At 54.2% G+C, this 15,526-nt stretch overlaps 1 protein-coding gene across 3 annotated transcripts; it reads right to left on the bottom strand.

Moving 5' to 3' along the window:
- Positions 1-4,331: 4,331 nt before the first annotated feature.
- On the bottom strand, positions 4,332-15,468 carry CDCP2 (CUB domain containing protein 2). Of its 3 annotated transcripts, XM_071750077.1 has the most exons (7): positions 13,791-15,468; positions 11,669-11,802; positions 9,542-9,889; positions 9,081-9,425; positions 8,235-8,588; positions 5,275-5,453; positions 4,332-5,070 (listed from the first exon to the last, which is right to left on the bottom strand). In XM_071750077.1, the coding sequence occupies exons 2-7, from the start codon at positions 11,742-11,744 to the stop codon at positions 4,756-4,758; spliced, it is 1,617 nt and encodes a 538-aa protein (XP_071606178.1). In that variant the 5' UTR covers positions 11,745-11,802; positions 13,791-15,468; the 3' UTR covers positions 4,332-4,755. The 3 variants fall into 3 exon arrangements, with proteins under 3 accessions (XP_071606178.1, XP_071606177.1, XP_071606176.1); XM_071750076.1 differs by lacking the exons at positions 11,669-11,802; positions 13,791-15,468 and having other exon boundaries at positions 9,542-10,612; XM_071750075.1 differs by lacking the exons at positions 11,669-11,802; positions 13,791-15,468 and having other exon boundaries at positions 4,332-5,015; positions 9,542-10,612.
- Positions 15,469-15,526: the final 58 nt, after the last annotated feature.

The following is a 15,526-nucleotide window of genomic DNA, read 5'->3' as shown; positions in this document are numbered from 1 at the left end:
TGCCTTATCACTGTTCTGCATCACGAGATGATGGACTTTGGTCCCTGCAGACACCGAGTCCACCCTGGGCACCCTCACCACCACCACCCACTGGTGTCACCATGGAAAACTTGCACAGAAGGAACTGCCCCCCCCAGGGTGGTTGCCTGGTAAGGGGTGAGCAGCCAGCTGGTGCTCAGGAAGCTTTTATCTTTCTTTCTGCAGCCACCAAGGTAACACACTGGCCATTTTCTTTTCATTTTCCGAGGAAGGTGTGAGTCAGCAGAACAGCACCCAGCCCCCGGGGTCACATAAATCTCAAGCCAGCAGAGCCTGCGATGCTTCTGCTTAAAGAGAGCATGAGCACATCCTTTGCTTTTCCCAAGCATGGAAAAACTGGGGTCTCTAAAGCATTCCTGGAAGGAGAAGGACCCAAGCTACCTGTCCCAGCTGCAGCATTCCTTTGGAAAAGAGAAGCCCCTGGAGCATCCAGCTCCTGCACAGTCACCCCCAAGGCTGGGTTTGCAGCCCCTGACCTGCAGCATCCTTCTGCCTGCAGGAGGGAGCCAGAGCTGCAGCTGTGCTGAGCTGGAGTGAAAAAAACCACCAGCCCCTTATTTACACAGCGCTGCAGCTAGGGGTGGCCCTGTCCCTCTCCCCTCTCCAGCATCCCAGTGGGATGTGCAGCCAAGGACCCATTCCCAGCCCCCAGAGAGCCCGGAGATCAACCCCTCACTGCAGGCTCACCCCAAGTGTCCCTGGGGAGCTCTGGCACAGCCACCGAGGGGTCACCCAACAATCCCCAGCACTCACCTCAGCCTCTCACCTCCCTCCTGCTGGGTGGCTCCAGGGGACTGGAAAGAAACGATGCCAGCTCAGGCAAGGTGGCACCCTGCCTGCACCCTGCTCATTCCCAGCCTTGGGGTGGCCCTGATTGGCTGCCCACAGCTTTGGGGATCTTGGCCAAGCCCAGGCACAGCTGTGCCCAGTTTGAATCCCCAGCAGGAGGCTCCCACCTTGGGGCTCCTCCAAGCTGCCATCACAGCATCACTGGCTCCACCTGTATGGGCTCCATCTGACTGCAGGGGGGATTTCCCAAGGCTCCCAGACCCTCGTGCTGTGGATCACAGTACCATGTGCTCAGTGGGATGCCCCATCCCACCCAGTGCCCTAAGGTTGGCTCTGTGTCTCCTGTGCAGGCAGGGGTTCCCCTTTTGGGGGGCAGTTCCAGCACTCTTGCTCTTGCCCAATGCAGCAGCACAAAAGCACAGTATCCATCACCACATCCTCCATCACCACTTCCCAGCAGTGTGACACATCAGGAAAACCTTCCTGATAAGCAGAGAACACACAGAGAGCATAGCATGGCTGGGATTTTTAGGATATTTTAGCCCAGGTTCTCTCCACTAGCAGCCAGTTCCCCACAGGGAGGGAGAGGAATAAACCAGCTGATCTCTTGGGGGCTCCTCCGGTCCTGGTTTCTATGATCTATGATTTTCAGCCCCTGTTCTTCACCAGATTTGCATGCAGGCTCTTGCAGAGAGATAACGTGTGCTCTCCCTCCTGCACACCAGCAGAGCCTTTGTCTGCTCCAGGGGGACACAGATCCATGCCTGTAGGAGAAGCAAGGAAACTGGATGGCTGCATTCAGCCTGGTGCAATCAAACCATCAGGCTCTAAATAAATAATCTGCTAAGCAACAGGAGCACTGCCTGTGCCTGCTGCCCTCCCTGCCTGCTCAGGAAGCACCGGGGAAACACTCAGGGGGGAAACTGAGGCCCGAGGAGTGAGGACCACAGGAATGGTGGAGGGAAGGAGCTCTGGTGATGGGTTCCTGCCATCTGTCTGCAGTTCACCTGAGTGGCTTTTACATGGCTCTGTTTCACAAAATGACCTGGGTAGTGCCTCTCTCTCTCTATCCCACTCACCTCCTCCCTGGCTGGACATCCTCCCACCCAGCCAGGGCAGTGCCCAGCCAGGGGACTTGGCACCCACTCACGAGGGATTTCCTCCCTTTCTGGTGTCCTGATGTGACCCCTGGTGCTGCTGGGATCTGCACCCATGGGGACAAGGATGGACATGTTTTCCGTGGGGTCTGTGCCATGGCCACACTCAGCAGCAGTGTGGGAAGTGGCAGGGAAACCCCCTGGACCACAGAGATGTCCCTTGATCCACTTCTAGGGAGCTTTGGTTGCATGGAGGAGATGAGATGAACACAGATTTCTTCATGAAATTAATTTGCAAAGCTCCAGCCCAGGGCTGTGTCTCTCCTGTCTCCTCCTGGCCCCTTCCTCTGCAGCTCCCACTCATTTATCATCACATCTCTTATCATGGTGACAAACAAGCCAGTGTGTCCCTGAGCTCTTCTCCATGCCGGGTGTCCCTGTCACAGCTGGCAGCAGTCAGGGGCTGGCTGGGCTGTGGGAATGGCAAGGGATGGCTCCTGTAGAGCTCAGGAAAACCCAGCTCCAGAGGGAAGAGAACAACCACTCCCCACCGTGCTTGGGAACTCAGCAAGCATGAAGAGCCCTGAGCACAGAGCCCCATTGATGGGGAAAGGTCACCTGAGGCCAGGAGGGTGACAGCTACAAGGGGCTTTTGTCCCCAACGTGACAGGGATGGGGATGGGGACATGCCACCCGTGTTGCCAGCCCTTCCTGTGCACTGGTGTGGAATTCTGGGGCTGTCCCACCCTGGGATCCACCCAGCAGCATCACGCTCCTGAGTGGTGGGGACAGGGACACACCAAGATGGGGAGGGGGAAGGAGATGGGGAAGCTCTCGGGTGATTTGGGGAGCAGAGGGGGAGGAGGCAAATGGGATAAACCAGCTGGGAGCAGGTTCAGGCTGGAAAGCTGGAGGGAGTTATCATGGGCAGTGCTGGGGTCTGGGGGGGGCTTTGCAAAGCTCCAGGCACATAGTGATCCATTTGAGCATTGGCATTCTGGAGGGAAATCAATCCTGCATGAACTGGGGAGAGATGTTACTCCATGTCCCAGCCACCAAACTGAGAGTTGGGGGCACAAGCTCAAATGTTATCTCTGTCCCCATGATGTCCCCTGTGCAGATTGGCTCTTTAAGCTTGGTGATACTGAGCATCTGAGAGCACAGAGGACTCCTGGCCAGTGCTGGTGGTGACAGCTCCCAGTTTTTTGGCAGAAGGAGCTTCCCAGGGTGTCAACTTTGGAATGGAAAGTGAGGGCCCTACATATCAGGGAGAAGGCAACAGGGGATGCCAGTGAACAAAATCCTGCAGGGCAGGGAGAGACTGGATGCCAAATCCTAATGGAGAAAATGAGAGGCTGAGACACACTGGAGCACAACTTCAGGCTGAGGAGGGCTGGAGCTGGAGTGGCTACACAACCTTGCTCTGCTCCCTGCTCTTGTGGAACCTTCCAAGTTGTGTTGATTGCTCCAGTCATCAGCCCCTGGATAATGCTGTGGGAGTGCTGGGGACCCCCATGGCTTGGGGGACCAGAGCTGTTTCCACAGTCCTGCATCCTCAGGGATCCATGTAGGTGAACACTGCACCTGGGGATGCTTGGGCAGCTTCAGACCAGAGACAGAGCTGGAAAAACCTCCCTGGGATGAGCACAACAGTGGTCCAGTTTGCTGCTGGACTCTAGGACCAGGTCCAGTTTCTTATTTGAGTCCACCACCACCAACTACCCAGAGGAGCCTCTTTTCCCTGCCATACCTGGACACACAAAGGCTGCTTTGTGACAGCCACCCCCTGTGTGACACTGAAAGGGAATTTCCTTTGCCTTAGTAGGGCACAAGAGGCAGGTGGGGGTTATTTGGCCATGGAGAAGTCAGTAGCATCAGGGCTCTAAGGGTTTCTGGAGGAGCACACAACTTCTATTTACATGCTTTTGGATGCTGAGCTCACCTTCTGTAAGGACCAAGGGTGGAGGTCTGGTGTCACTGAGGTCCCAGAGGAATGACCCCTCCTTCTAAAGCCATCTTTACAAGGTTACCTAAACCTCTGTGCCCACAGTTTCAGACTCCAGGAGTGGTGCTGGTATGGACCTGACTGCAGTGAACACCTGGATGTGCTGGAAAGGAGGAAAACACAGAGAAGAAACATTGTTCTCCGTCCCTCCAGGTGCTGGTGGCTGAGGAGGCATCCAGGTAAGTCCTGTGAGAAAGGGCTGGGTTAGATGACACATGAAGATCAAACGTGATGCTCCGGGGTGTCTGGCGAAGGCATCTCATCATCACCTCATCTGCAGGCAGCCAGAAACACCACCTGGAAGCATCTAGAGGAGCTACATCCATCCATGCCAAGTGGAGGTACCTACAACACAGCCCTACAGAACTCCCTCGAGCACGGGCGGGAGGCGTGGAAAATATTTGTTGTGAATATTGCTATATTTGGGGATGGTTTGTACCTTCACACCATCAGCTAGGAATAACTGACAGGATGATTCACAGCCATCAGCAAACAGCGTTACTTTCCCGGGAGCAGCAGCAGCACCAGAGGGAAAACAAATTGAAGCAGGTGCAGGAAGAGTTAGGAAGCACAAGAATTGCATTCCTGAGCCAAATGGACAGATTGAGACAGAAGGAAACAAATTGGGACGGGAAATGGCTGCCTATTGCCCAGATTTTTCAGGCACTGGGAGGAGGTGGAGGCTGGGATCAGGCCTGGGATCTGTGTCTCCACGTGAGCAGCTGTGCTAATGCTCAGCCTGGGGTGAGGGGGGGTTTTGGGGATGCGTTTCCACCTCTGGGCAGGGCTGAGATCGCAAGCCCTGGAGGTCTGGGGAAGAGCATCCTATAAAAGCACCAACCCCACCACCGCAACCACCATGAGGAGCCCGGCCAAGATGCAGATGCTGATGAAGACAATGTCACTGGTGTCCTGGCTCTTGATTTCACGGGTGTCTGCCACTTCCCCCTCATACTGCTGGGCATCCACCAGGTTTTCTGCCTGGCTGAGCCTGGCTGAGTCCGGGCCAGCAATGAGGGTGACTGAAGCTTCTTTCCTCTTGGGCTCACACTGCACCTCATACTGGTGGATGTCCTCCTGGTCGCCTGCCGAAAAGTCGATGTAGAGGGTGCTGACAATGATGGATGTGTTGTTGCGTTTCTGCAAGACAAGGGTGGGGGCTCATGGGGGCTTTGTGCTGCTCATTTTCACAGGGGTTTGGTGGGCAGCTGGCCAGGAAGCAGACCAGAGTCTACAGGGAAGATGGGAGAGGGACTGGGATCTCCTCTCTGACGCCAACACAACCGGCACAGGGGTAACCACCTACTCTGTTTGGTTAAAAAGGAAAGTTTGCCAACTGCTCACCTGGGATTCAGTGCCACAGGTGTCAAACCTGGTGTGGATTTTAAAGTTCCCCCCAACCACCTGGGCAGTGCAGGAGGGGGTCCCCAAATAAATCCTGTTCCTCTCCAACTGAGCCAGGGACTGCACGGGGATCTGGATGTGGAAGTCTGTCCGGGTGCAGGTGACGTTCATGGGCACGACTGTGGGGACAGGAAACAAGGTAGAGGTGAAGGTCTGTTGGGAGGGGACATCCCCAGGGTGCAGTGAGGGCAGTAGTAGCTCAGTCACTGTGGCTGTTTTCAAAACTTGCTGTCCCCATCACACAGACACAGCAGGAGACCAATGGCACCAGGACCAGCAGGGACACTGGATTTATGACCAGCACAACCTGGCCTTGCTGCCACAGGAGATGAGTTTTCAAGGGAAAAGGAGCTACACCTGAAAGTGTGAAAACACTTTTTAATATTTTAGCTGAGGACAGACATGGTTGGCTGTCAGGCACTGCCCTGCTCTCTGCCACCACCTCCAACCCTCTTGAGCCTCATCCTTCCCATCTCTCTGAGTGACACCCAAGTGCCAGCACTGTCACCCCCATAAACAAGGAAGGATTTACCCTGTGAGAGCAGCTGCTCTCCATCATTGCAAAGCCAGTGAAACATCTGAGTTGCTGCCCAGGATAAGACCCTGAGAGCTTTGCTGATGGCTTGCCATGGGCACAGAGCTCCCTCACACACTGCAACACCCCTGCCAGAGAAAGTCTTGCAGGAATGAAATGGAGGAGACTCATCTCAGGGGGACCCCAAGCCTGCCTGCCCTGGAGTGATGCAGCTGCATGGGTGCCACGTGGCCCCTGGTGAAGGGCAAGTGGGATCCCAAGCCCCAGGGCAATCTCCCAGGGGATGACCCAGCCCAAGTCCTGTTCCAAGAACCATCAGCCCTCCACCTCCCCCAGAATGTTGTTTCTGATGGGAAGCTGGTGAGCAGTGCACAAAGGGATCTGCTGTTGGGCTGCCCATAATGTTGGAAAGAAGAGCAATGCATGGGAAACCCACCTCCTCTCCATCACTCTCCCCAGGCACCATCTTTGGCCCCTCTGGATGCAGAAAGCATCCACACAGGGAAAAGAGGAGGGAGGAAGAATGCTTCCCTCTTTAAAGTTAATCCTCACTCAGCTTGAACCACTTGGGCAGTATGAATTATTGAATTATTCCAGCTCCCTCTGAATCCTGGCCTTATGAAACTGGTAAGATGCAATAAAATCAATGCAAAAAAATTGTGTCACTTTGCTCCACTTAGTGCATTATAAAACCATTAGAAGATTTACCAAATAACTAAAGTGCATTAGAGTGAGGGAAGGAGGAGGAAGAGAAAATGGATCCTCTCTCTCCTGGCGTGAAGGCTTTCCTTCAAATGCCCATAAATCACATCTGCTCAGCCCAAGTCGTGACCTTCCTTGGGTTGGAAAGGAAAGTTTCTGCATGGCTGAAGAGGTGTGGGTGTGGGTGTGGAGGCCGAGGTGCCCCTTGGCCACCTGAGGAAGGGGACAGAGCACTGGGGGCTGGCAGTGCCACCCAGGCTGCTAAGAGCCTGGGTGTAGATGCCCAAATCTCCAGGCAAACACAGAGTGCAGCCTCAGGTTTACAGAGAGTTTCTTGTTCAAGCTTTTCTCCTCCCCTGACAGACATCCAGGGGATGCAGGAGCCCGGGGCAGCTGGGAGAAGTCATGGCCCTTGGTGTGATGGGGCTTCCCCCCACCCTTCAGAGAGCATCCCATCTGTCTGCAAGCCTTGGGAATGGGGCTTCTCCATCACCAGGCACAGAGAGGAGAAGATTTCTCTCCCTGCAGGCTGCTGTAAAGCATTAAAAAAGAAGCAGGACAAGGGCAGACCTGCCATGCACACTGAAGCCCAACTGAAAATCCAGGACAATCTCAAACTCCATCCCATCCCTTACTCCTAGAGCCACATAGCTCCAGATTCCTTCTGCTACCTGGGAAATGAAGCAGCATTTTGCTGGTGAGGGATGAAAGCTCTGAAACTCAGGGCCAAGCCACCCCCAAGCCCTTGTGCTGCCACTCCAGCAGCCCTGCTCTGGCTCCAGCCTGCCAGCAAGGCTGCCCCTGCCTGAACCATCCCTGACACACAGGTCAGCTCAGATGTAACTGTCTTGAAATACAATGAACACCATCAGTTCCCTGGATTTAGAGGTGCAAAGGTTGGCAAATACATGAGGAAGGCTACACATCACTCCTCCCACCAGCTGGGACATGGGGCAGGGCTGGCAGGCTGGGTTTGGGAATCCTGTGTCCTAAAGGCCCTATCCCTCTGATGATGCTGCCAGTGGAGAGGACATGGTTTATTTCTGCCACCTCAGCATGTGCCAGCAGGGTTGGAACGTGCTGGGAAGCAGCGTTGTGATGCTGGAGTTGGTCACCTCCCCTAGGGCTTTGGGGACATAAAAACCCCTTGGGTTTTCTATCCTTCAGACCATGAAAGAGAAACAGGAGCACGGCAGTGCAGGGAGGAGAAGCTGGGAAGCATCTCCTGAATACTGAACACCACGTAGAGCACGTGTGTCTCACACTCTGCAAGAAGCCTGGGCATCAGCACCCAGGCTATTAGCAGCCTGGGTGGCACTGCCAGCCCCCCGTGCTCTGTCCCCTTCCTCAGGTGGCCAAGGGGCACCTCAGCCTCCACACCCACACCTCTGCAACCATGCAGAAACTTTCCTTTCCAACCCATGGAAGGTCACGACTTGGGCTGAGCAGATGTGATTTATGGGTATTTGAAGGAAAGCCTTCAGGCCAGGAGAGAGGATCTATTTTCTCTTCCTCCTCCTCACACTTACCCGTCGTGTCTTCTCCACCCCATCCCCAAAGAGCCACGTGCTCCGCTCCTGCATCCTCACCACACGGTCCTTTGGGAAACTCGAGCAGTTCCCAAAGGGAATACAGCACTGAGGAGGACCCAAGGAGTCCTTACCTCCCACGTAGGTGATGGAGAAGCCCCTCTTGGCCGTGTTGCGGTCGGTGTGGAGGACCAGCAGGAGGTGGTTGTGGTGGGAGGTGATGGGTGCCGGGCTCTCTCCCCCACACCACCGCCCCAGCAGTGACCCCTTCTCAGAACCAGCATCAAAGGCAGCCAGGTGGTCGTAGTCACAGCCACCTGTCAGGCTGCTCCTGCCTTCCAGCTCCATGTCCAAGAAGAAGAGCTTGACCCGGTAGCCTGGAGGCAGCTGGATGCTCCACTGGCACTTGAGGTTGTTGGGGTAGAAGTTGGGGTAGTGGGGGCTGGAGAAATTCCCTTTGATGGTGGTGAAGACCTCCTGGCACTCACCTGCTCAGGGAAAAGGAGGAAAGGAAGAAATGAAGGCAATGAAACCTGAAGCCCCCCATCTGTGGACAAGCTGGTGGCTGAGCTATCACTTGTTTTATTGCTATTATTTTATAAGCTCTGCCCTCCAACTCACTGCTCCCCAGCTTTGCGCTTGGCTTAAGGACATCCATGAGTTTTGAGGATGGCAATGCCTAAGGTGGCCAAAGTCCTACAAAAGCAGATGGAGAAAACCAAAATCCCTAGAGAACAGCATGAGCAAGGGAGAAGGGTGGCTTTTGCTCAAGAGAAAGACAACCCAGGGGCTGGGGTAGCCACAAGGATACCATGTGCATTGGGTGTTGGCTTACACTTCACTCTATCATCCCACAGGCTCTTCCCAAAGGCTTCCCCTCCCCTATCATCCCCCTTGCTGCTGTGGGAAGGAGAGCATCACCACCACCACCCTTGGGGACCCATCCCCACCTCCTTCCCACCATCCCAAGGTCCCCACACCTGAGTAGAAATGGGCCTTGAAGCCTCTGCCACCGATGTTGAAGTCCGACCTGAAGAGGATGAGGAGGTGCTGGGTGGAGGAGACGGTGGGAGGGGGGCGGGTGCTGCCGCAGTAACGCCCCAAGCTGGGGGCAGTGATGGTGGGGCCATCAAAAAGGGCCACGTAGTCAAAGCTGCAGCCCTGTCCCCCCTCCACCTGGAAGTCAGCGAAGACCAGGGTGAGGGGGCCACCACCAGCAGCCCCCCCGATGCTCCAGCGGCACTCGGCATCGTTGGGGTAGCTCTCGGGGTAGCGGGGGCTGGTGATCTCCCCAGACAGCCCCGTCAGCTGCCCACCACAGGCATCTGTGGGGAGGCAAAGATGAGGATGAGGATGGTGGGGGAGGAGAGATGGATGATGAGGATGGTGGGGGAGGAGAGATGGATGGGATGCTCCACCATCACCATCCCTCCCCTGCTACCTTTCCGGTAGACAGCAGCGAAGCCGCGCTTGGCCACGTGGCGGTCGGAGTGGAAGATGACTGCCATGACGTGCCAGGCAGAGGAGAAGGGTGGTGGGGGGCTACGGCCACAGAAGGTGCCCAAGAGGTTGCCCCGGTCCCGGGTGGCCCCGTTGTAGACCTGGAGGTAGTCGTAGGCACAGGAGGCGTGGTACTCCAGCTCGAAGTGGCTGAAGGAGAGCAGGATGGAGGAGCCCTCGGCCACCACAATCAGCCACGTGCACTCTGTCTCGTAGGGGTACAGCCCTGGGAAGTTGGGGCTGGAGAAATTGCCAGAGGATGCTGACAGCACCCCCCCACATTTGATGCCTGGGGGAACCAGAGCTGGATGTGATGTCTTCTTTCCAGGGGATGCCTCAAAGGATGGAGACAGGCTGCACGGCACCGGCTCCATCCCACCATCCACCAGCACAACAGGAACACCAGCACCCTGCAAAGCCTCAGGGGACCCCTCAGTGTCCCTCCATCACCTTTCATCCATCCACCACCCCTTTCCCCCCCCCGTGCTGCCCCATGGTGGGGCTTGGCCATGCCTGAGGGCTTGTCCTGCCAGTGACAGCGTGCTGTCCCCATCTCCTTATTGCTGGAAAAAGAAAGTAGGGAGCACATTTTAATCATTCAGTGGTCCCAGCCCTTCAGCTTTGTGCCTCCTGCTGACGATGCTCCCTCCATCTAACAGTGGTAGGGGTGAATTCAAGCTGGGAGAAAGAGGGGTGAAGGGCCCGATGTGCTGAACAATGAGTTATGTGTGCAGGGATCGATTTTCTAATGAAATCTTTACCCCGAGACAGGGTTATTATAAAATGAGGCTGGGGGAGAGGGGGGGGGAGGGGGCTGCTGCCACCTGCCCCTCGGTCTGATTAGAGTTGGGGTGAAGGGGCTGGTGTAGTGGGCACATACATCATGTCTGGGAGGGACGTGGACCCTGCGTAGCCTCTGGGGGACACGTGGAGGTTTCCCAGGCGAGGCTGGGGGCTGGCTGCCATCAATCTGGGCCAAGTATATTGCAAATCAATAGTCAGCCAGTGCCTTGCTCTTCATCACACTCACTGCTGCACTGACCTCCTGGTGAGGGGGGGTCCTGAGGATGTAAGTGATGCTGCAAATGGGTAAGGGAGAGGGGGAGATGTGTACGTGTGTGTGTGTGTGTGTGTGTGTGTGTGTGTGTGTGTGTGTGTGTTGGCACAAGCAGCAGAGCTGGCCAGATCTAAAAATCTCCTTGCTAATCACTGGGGAGAGGCAATAAAGTTATATGGGGCTGGCACTAAAAGGAACAATGTTATTGGAATAACAACCCAAGAGGGGAGCCCGTGGGAGGGGAGAGCAGCCATGGGGCAGGTAGATGGATGGATGGTGAAGGACGTGGAGCTTTGGGGTGCTCTGGGAAGTCTGGGTGGGTGCAGGCAGCACTGGCAGCTGCTCACCCCTCAAGAGCACCCATGATGGGGACAGGGTGGGGTTTGATTTCTTGTGCAGCCCTTTTGGGAGAATGGCCCTGTGGTTTGCAGGGAGGGCTTACTGCTCCTTAGCTGAGTTGCTGATCTCACCTGGCCCACCCTGTCCCCCCATATTACTCTTTTCTGCTAAGCCTGCCCTGCATCTTATCCAGGTAAGGTGGGGGGCTTATGACATGCACAGCAACATACTCATGCATCCATGTATTCAGAAATAAATGTATGCATATGTGTATATACTATTTTTTTAGATAGCCTTGTGCATATATATTATTCATATAGGCATGTGCAAATCCAGAACTTAACAAAGCCTTAAGCAAAGCAGCTGTACACCACAACAGGACAACCCTACTTGCAATCTGCAGAAAAATAAGGATGAAGCAGAAAACCAAGCATGACAGTGTCTTGCACCTGCTGCCACACACAGCAACCACAGATCCCAGCTCCCTCCCTCCCCAAGCTGAGCTGGGGGGTCCTGACCTGAGCAAGCCCCTCTCCCTCCATGGGCTGAGAGCTGGGACCCACTCACACCCCAGAGTCCCTGCAGTGCCCACAGACAGCCCACTCCTCCCCAGGCACCACAGATCCCCATCAGACCCAGGGTCCCCACTGGGAACTGGAACCAGGATCTTACCTCTGCTGGGAGCATCCCCGAGAGCCCCGCACAGCACGGTCAGCACAAGCAGGCAGCCCACCCCTGGGGACCCCATCCTCTGGTAGACAAATCTCCCCTCACGGGTGCCCGGGCATCCTTTCAGAGCTGTCTATCTGGGAGGAAAAAAATAAATAAAGAGAGAAATAAATAAAAAGCAGGAGGACTAGAATTAATAGCAGAATGAATAATTCATCGCTCGTTTGAATTAAGAGTGGCAAGGTAACTTGATCTATTCCTCCCTTCCTTCACTCAGTTTTAATGATCTGGATCAGATGTCCCAAGGATTTACACTATACCAGATACCTTGTCAATACACTATATTTAGAAGAGATATTAATGTTTCAGATATGGTGTATAACAGCAGTAAGTCTGGGTTGACAATATGCCCTTAAGGGGCTATGAAAATAATTTAGTTCACCAGGCAAGCCAGAGAACCAAAATGGGAATTTCTGCCTTACCATGGAAAAGCACCTCAGGAATTAATGTGATTTATACTGCAGCACCCACTGCACAAAGCCAACGGGTGAGGAAAGCCAGAGAAACAGGGAGCAGAATTTAAACACAGCCACCTCTCCACGTCAGCTGCCAGGTCAGGATCCCACAGCGAGCGCCCAGGCTCAGCGGGATGCTCAGCCCAGGAAAGCAGCAGTTGTCAGTACTAAAGATAGCAAATCCCACCTCCCCAGAGGAAGATTAGAGAGGAATTGTGACTCTCAGGCAAAAAAAAAAAAAAAAAATTGATTATTACAGAACCTCCTCAGGCCTTGGAGAATCACCCTGTTCTTCCACGCCAGCTCAGGCTCCTTCTCACCCAGGCTCTTGGATGCTCTTGGCTGAAGGTAACTGAACCTTTGTGTGGCGTGGGATTGATGAACCCCATTTGGGGCTGGAGAACCCCCAAACCCATCAGCATTTCAGTTTCTTCCCTCCCACCAAGCAGGGATAAGACTTTGCTGCTGCCATAACCCACAGCCAGATGAGTACCAGGAAACAAAAACCCACGAGGGCCTCCTGACGTGAGGGACCTGTGCTAAAAAAGTCACCTTCAAAACAGCAGGGAAAGCAGCAGCATGAATCTGTAAATCTCAGGCGGGGAGACAAGTTGCATTTATTAATTAAGCAATGAGGATCGATGCCCAAGACATTTCCTGTGGATTAATGATGGGCTGGGAGGAGCTGATGGCCTGAGGTGCAGCTAAGGACCATTAAAGCCAACTGGTCATTAATCCCCAGGAAATGCTCCATGCCAAGGTCGTTAAGTGCCTGCATATCTTTATGGGTAATAATAACAACAATAATATTTGTGCAGGCTCTCTCCCCACTGCCCAGCTTCACTGGAGCCATGCTGAGGGTTGGTGGAGTATTGGGGTATCCCAGCCAAAAGCCCTCCCTCCTGAGCCCAGCTGAGGCAGGGGACATTGGGGTGTCTGTCCTGGGGTGTCTGTGGCACTGAGCACCACATTACCCCCCAAACACCTGAAGCAAGTGCACACTGGAAGGAGATGCCCCTGCTCTGGTGCTGGCTCTGGGAGATGGCTGCACCACTGGCACATCTCCTGCTGACCTCTCAGGGACACCACAGAGCTTAATTAGCTGTTTCCCTAATGGGCTTGGAGAGGATATCTCTCCCCAAGCCTTGTACAACAATCCACAGGAAAGAGGCAGGAATGCTCTGGCACCATGGACCTCTCCAAGATATTTCCACCTCACAGCCAGGAGAGCTGCTCACAGTCCCCTGAGCTCAGGGACAACGTGGTCCCCAATTTCTCATTCAATTTGGTGAATCCAACACCCCCCCATCCTCCAGCCCTTCCACCTTCCACTGGCATCAGCACCAAGGCACATCCCAGCACGGAGCCAGCACCTGGGACACCAGTTCCCTGCAGCCACTTCTTCTCCATCCCTTCTCCCATCCCATGCATCAGCAATACCCTCAGGAGATGGGGGGGCTGAGGCTGTGCAGCACAGCAGCTGTGCCCCCCTCCCAGGAGACAGCATCCATCACCTGCTGTCACATCCACCCTCTCCTGACCCGGGGATGGCTGTTTCCTGGCTGGAACTGATTCCACAAGGAGGTTTGGCTGGAGGTGCTCGGGCTCACCTGGAGATGCTCTGGCTTCAGGCAGAACCATGGTGGGTGATTTTGAGGTTGGGCAGTATCAAGGCTGCTTCTGTTCCTCTGTGAGCAAATTTATAAATCATGAGTGAAAAAGACATTTGATTCATTTAAATAGAAAGGATGTGATGAGGACTCCCAGACTTCAGAGAAGATCAAAGGTTTAAATGCGGTGCCCCGGAGGAATGGGAATTATTTAGGCAGGAAATAATGAGATGAAATTAAGAAGGTATTTAGGCTGTGCATGAGGAAGAAGAAAGGAAAATGAAGCCCCTCTCCCCAGCACAGCTCTGCATGGGCAGCAGGGGCTTCCAAGGGGGCAGCCAGAGGATCAGAGCATCCCACCAGCACCCTCTGCCCTGGCAGGAGAGGCAGAGGGAAACCCTTGGCCCTGGCCACCCACCACTGCATGGAGTTCACCCACCTGCAGCTCCACAAATCCCCTGATTATCACCACCATTTCCCTACAAAACTGCCACCCCAGGGTGCTGCCCAGGTCTGCAAAGGGAAGGAAAACTCTCTTATTCCCTTGTCAGGGAAAATCCTGCCCCAGAGCCTTTCCATCCCACATCCTTTGCAGGAGCACCATACAAGCCTCTCAAAGGGGATGAGCTGGTAAGAGGGGACCTGTGTGCAAGCCAGCCTGCAAAATGACAAAAGGAAAAGAGGGGGAAGGGAGAGAAGGGCAGAAAATAGAGAACAAAAGTGTCCACAGGCAGTTTAAAGGCCCTGTGGAGTCCATACTTCCAAGGACACAGTCTCCCCTAGGGAGAACATCTTTGCAAAGCCCCCCTGTTCCCTCCAGCAGGGCTCAACATGCATCCCCTCCTCCTGCTCCCCCAGCAGCCTTCCTTTGCAGGACTGCAGCCCCCAGCACTCCCAGCCTGCTCGTCTCTCACCACCCTCCCTTTTAGCCAGGAACAAAGACAGGGAGGCTTCACGGCAGAACGGCCGGACCAGCTGGGTAGGGTTGAACCAGAGAGGTCCATATGTGCTGAAATACCCAGACATATTGGGGTTGTGCTGAAAGAACAGTCCCAGCTTTCCTGCAGAAAGTCATCACTTCTCCCTCCCTCCCCCCATCTTGAAGCGAGCACCAAGTTTTACCTTTGGAAAAAAAGCTGGGTGGATTTTCAGCAAAATCTCTCGCATTAAATATTCTGCTTTTTTCAAAGGGTTTAGAGCAGGAAGGTTTTCAGGGGATGTAATGTTTGAGGGAAGTATTTTCTCCCTCTTCCTAGTTAAGTCCAAGGTAGGGAAAGCAACAGAAGGTGGAAATTCCTTATTTTATCACCCCAGGCTGTGAGGAAGCACCACTACATGAGTGGCTTACAGTGGCTGAAGCACAGTTTGGGTAGGAGTCAAGAGCCTGCCTTGGACCTCCCATGGACAACTTCCCTGGATCTCTCTGTGTTAAAAGCCCCATTTTGGGTTGCAAAGATGGCTTCCTCATTAGCCCTTGCTCAGATAAGTTAACATAAAAGCTACAGCTATAGAGGATTAATTCCAGGCATCTGGTGACAAATCTCAATGGTGTGAGGGGAACCGATGCTTCCTCCCAGCGTGTGCATCAGAGCCACCATTTTAGTGCACATTGCTTGCTCTGAGTAACTCTTTAACTACATCTCCTTTGTGTAATGTGTGCTATTTGCCTGTAACTATTTACTACAGGTGAAAAATAAGGCACGAATGATAATACAACATCATCTGTCACAGCCTGG

Source organism: Heliangelus exortis, chromosome 8 (assembly GCF_036169615.1).
Source record: "Heliangelus exortis chromosome 8, bHelExo1.hap1, whole genome shotgun sequence".
Taxonomy (NCBI): domain Eukaryota; kingdom Metazoa; phylum Chordata; class Aves; order Apodiformes; family Trochilidae; genus Heliangelus; species Heliangelus exortis.
Note: the sequence above shows the minus strand (reverse complement) of the source record. Positions and strands in the feature narration are given on the sequence as shown.

Excerpts from the sequence above, each read along its gene's own strand:
- CDCP2 (XM_071750075.1), bottom strand. The coding sequence starts at position 9,974 with ATGGAGCCGGTGCCGTGCAGCCTGTCTCCATCCTTTGAGGCATCCCCT. Across the intron at positions 8,589-9,080 it reads CAAGGCCCATTTCTACTCAG|GTGAGTGCCAGGAGGTCTTC; the intron begins GTGTGGGGACCT and ends TTCCCTGAGCAG. Across the intron at positions 5,454-8,234 it reads CTCCATCACCTACGTGGGAG|TCGTGCCCATGAACGTCACC; the intron begins GTAAGGACTCCT and ends CTGTCCCCACAG.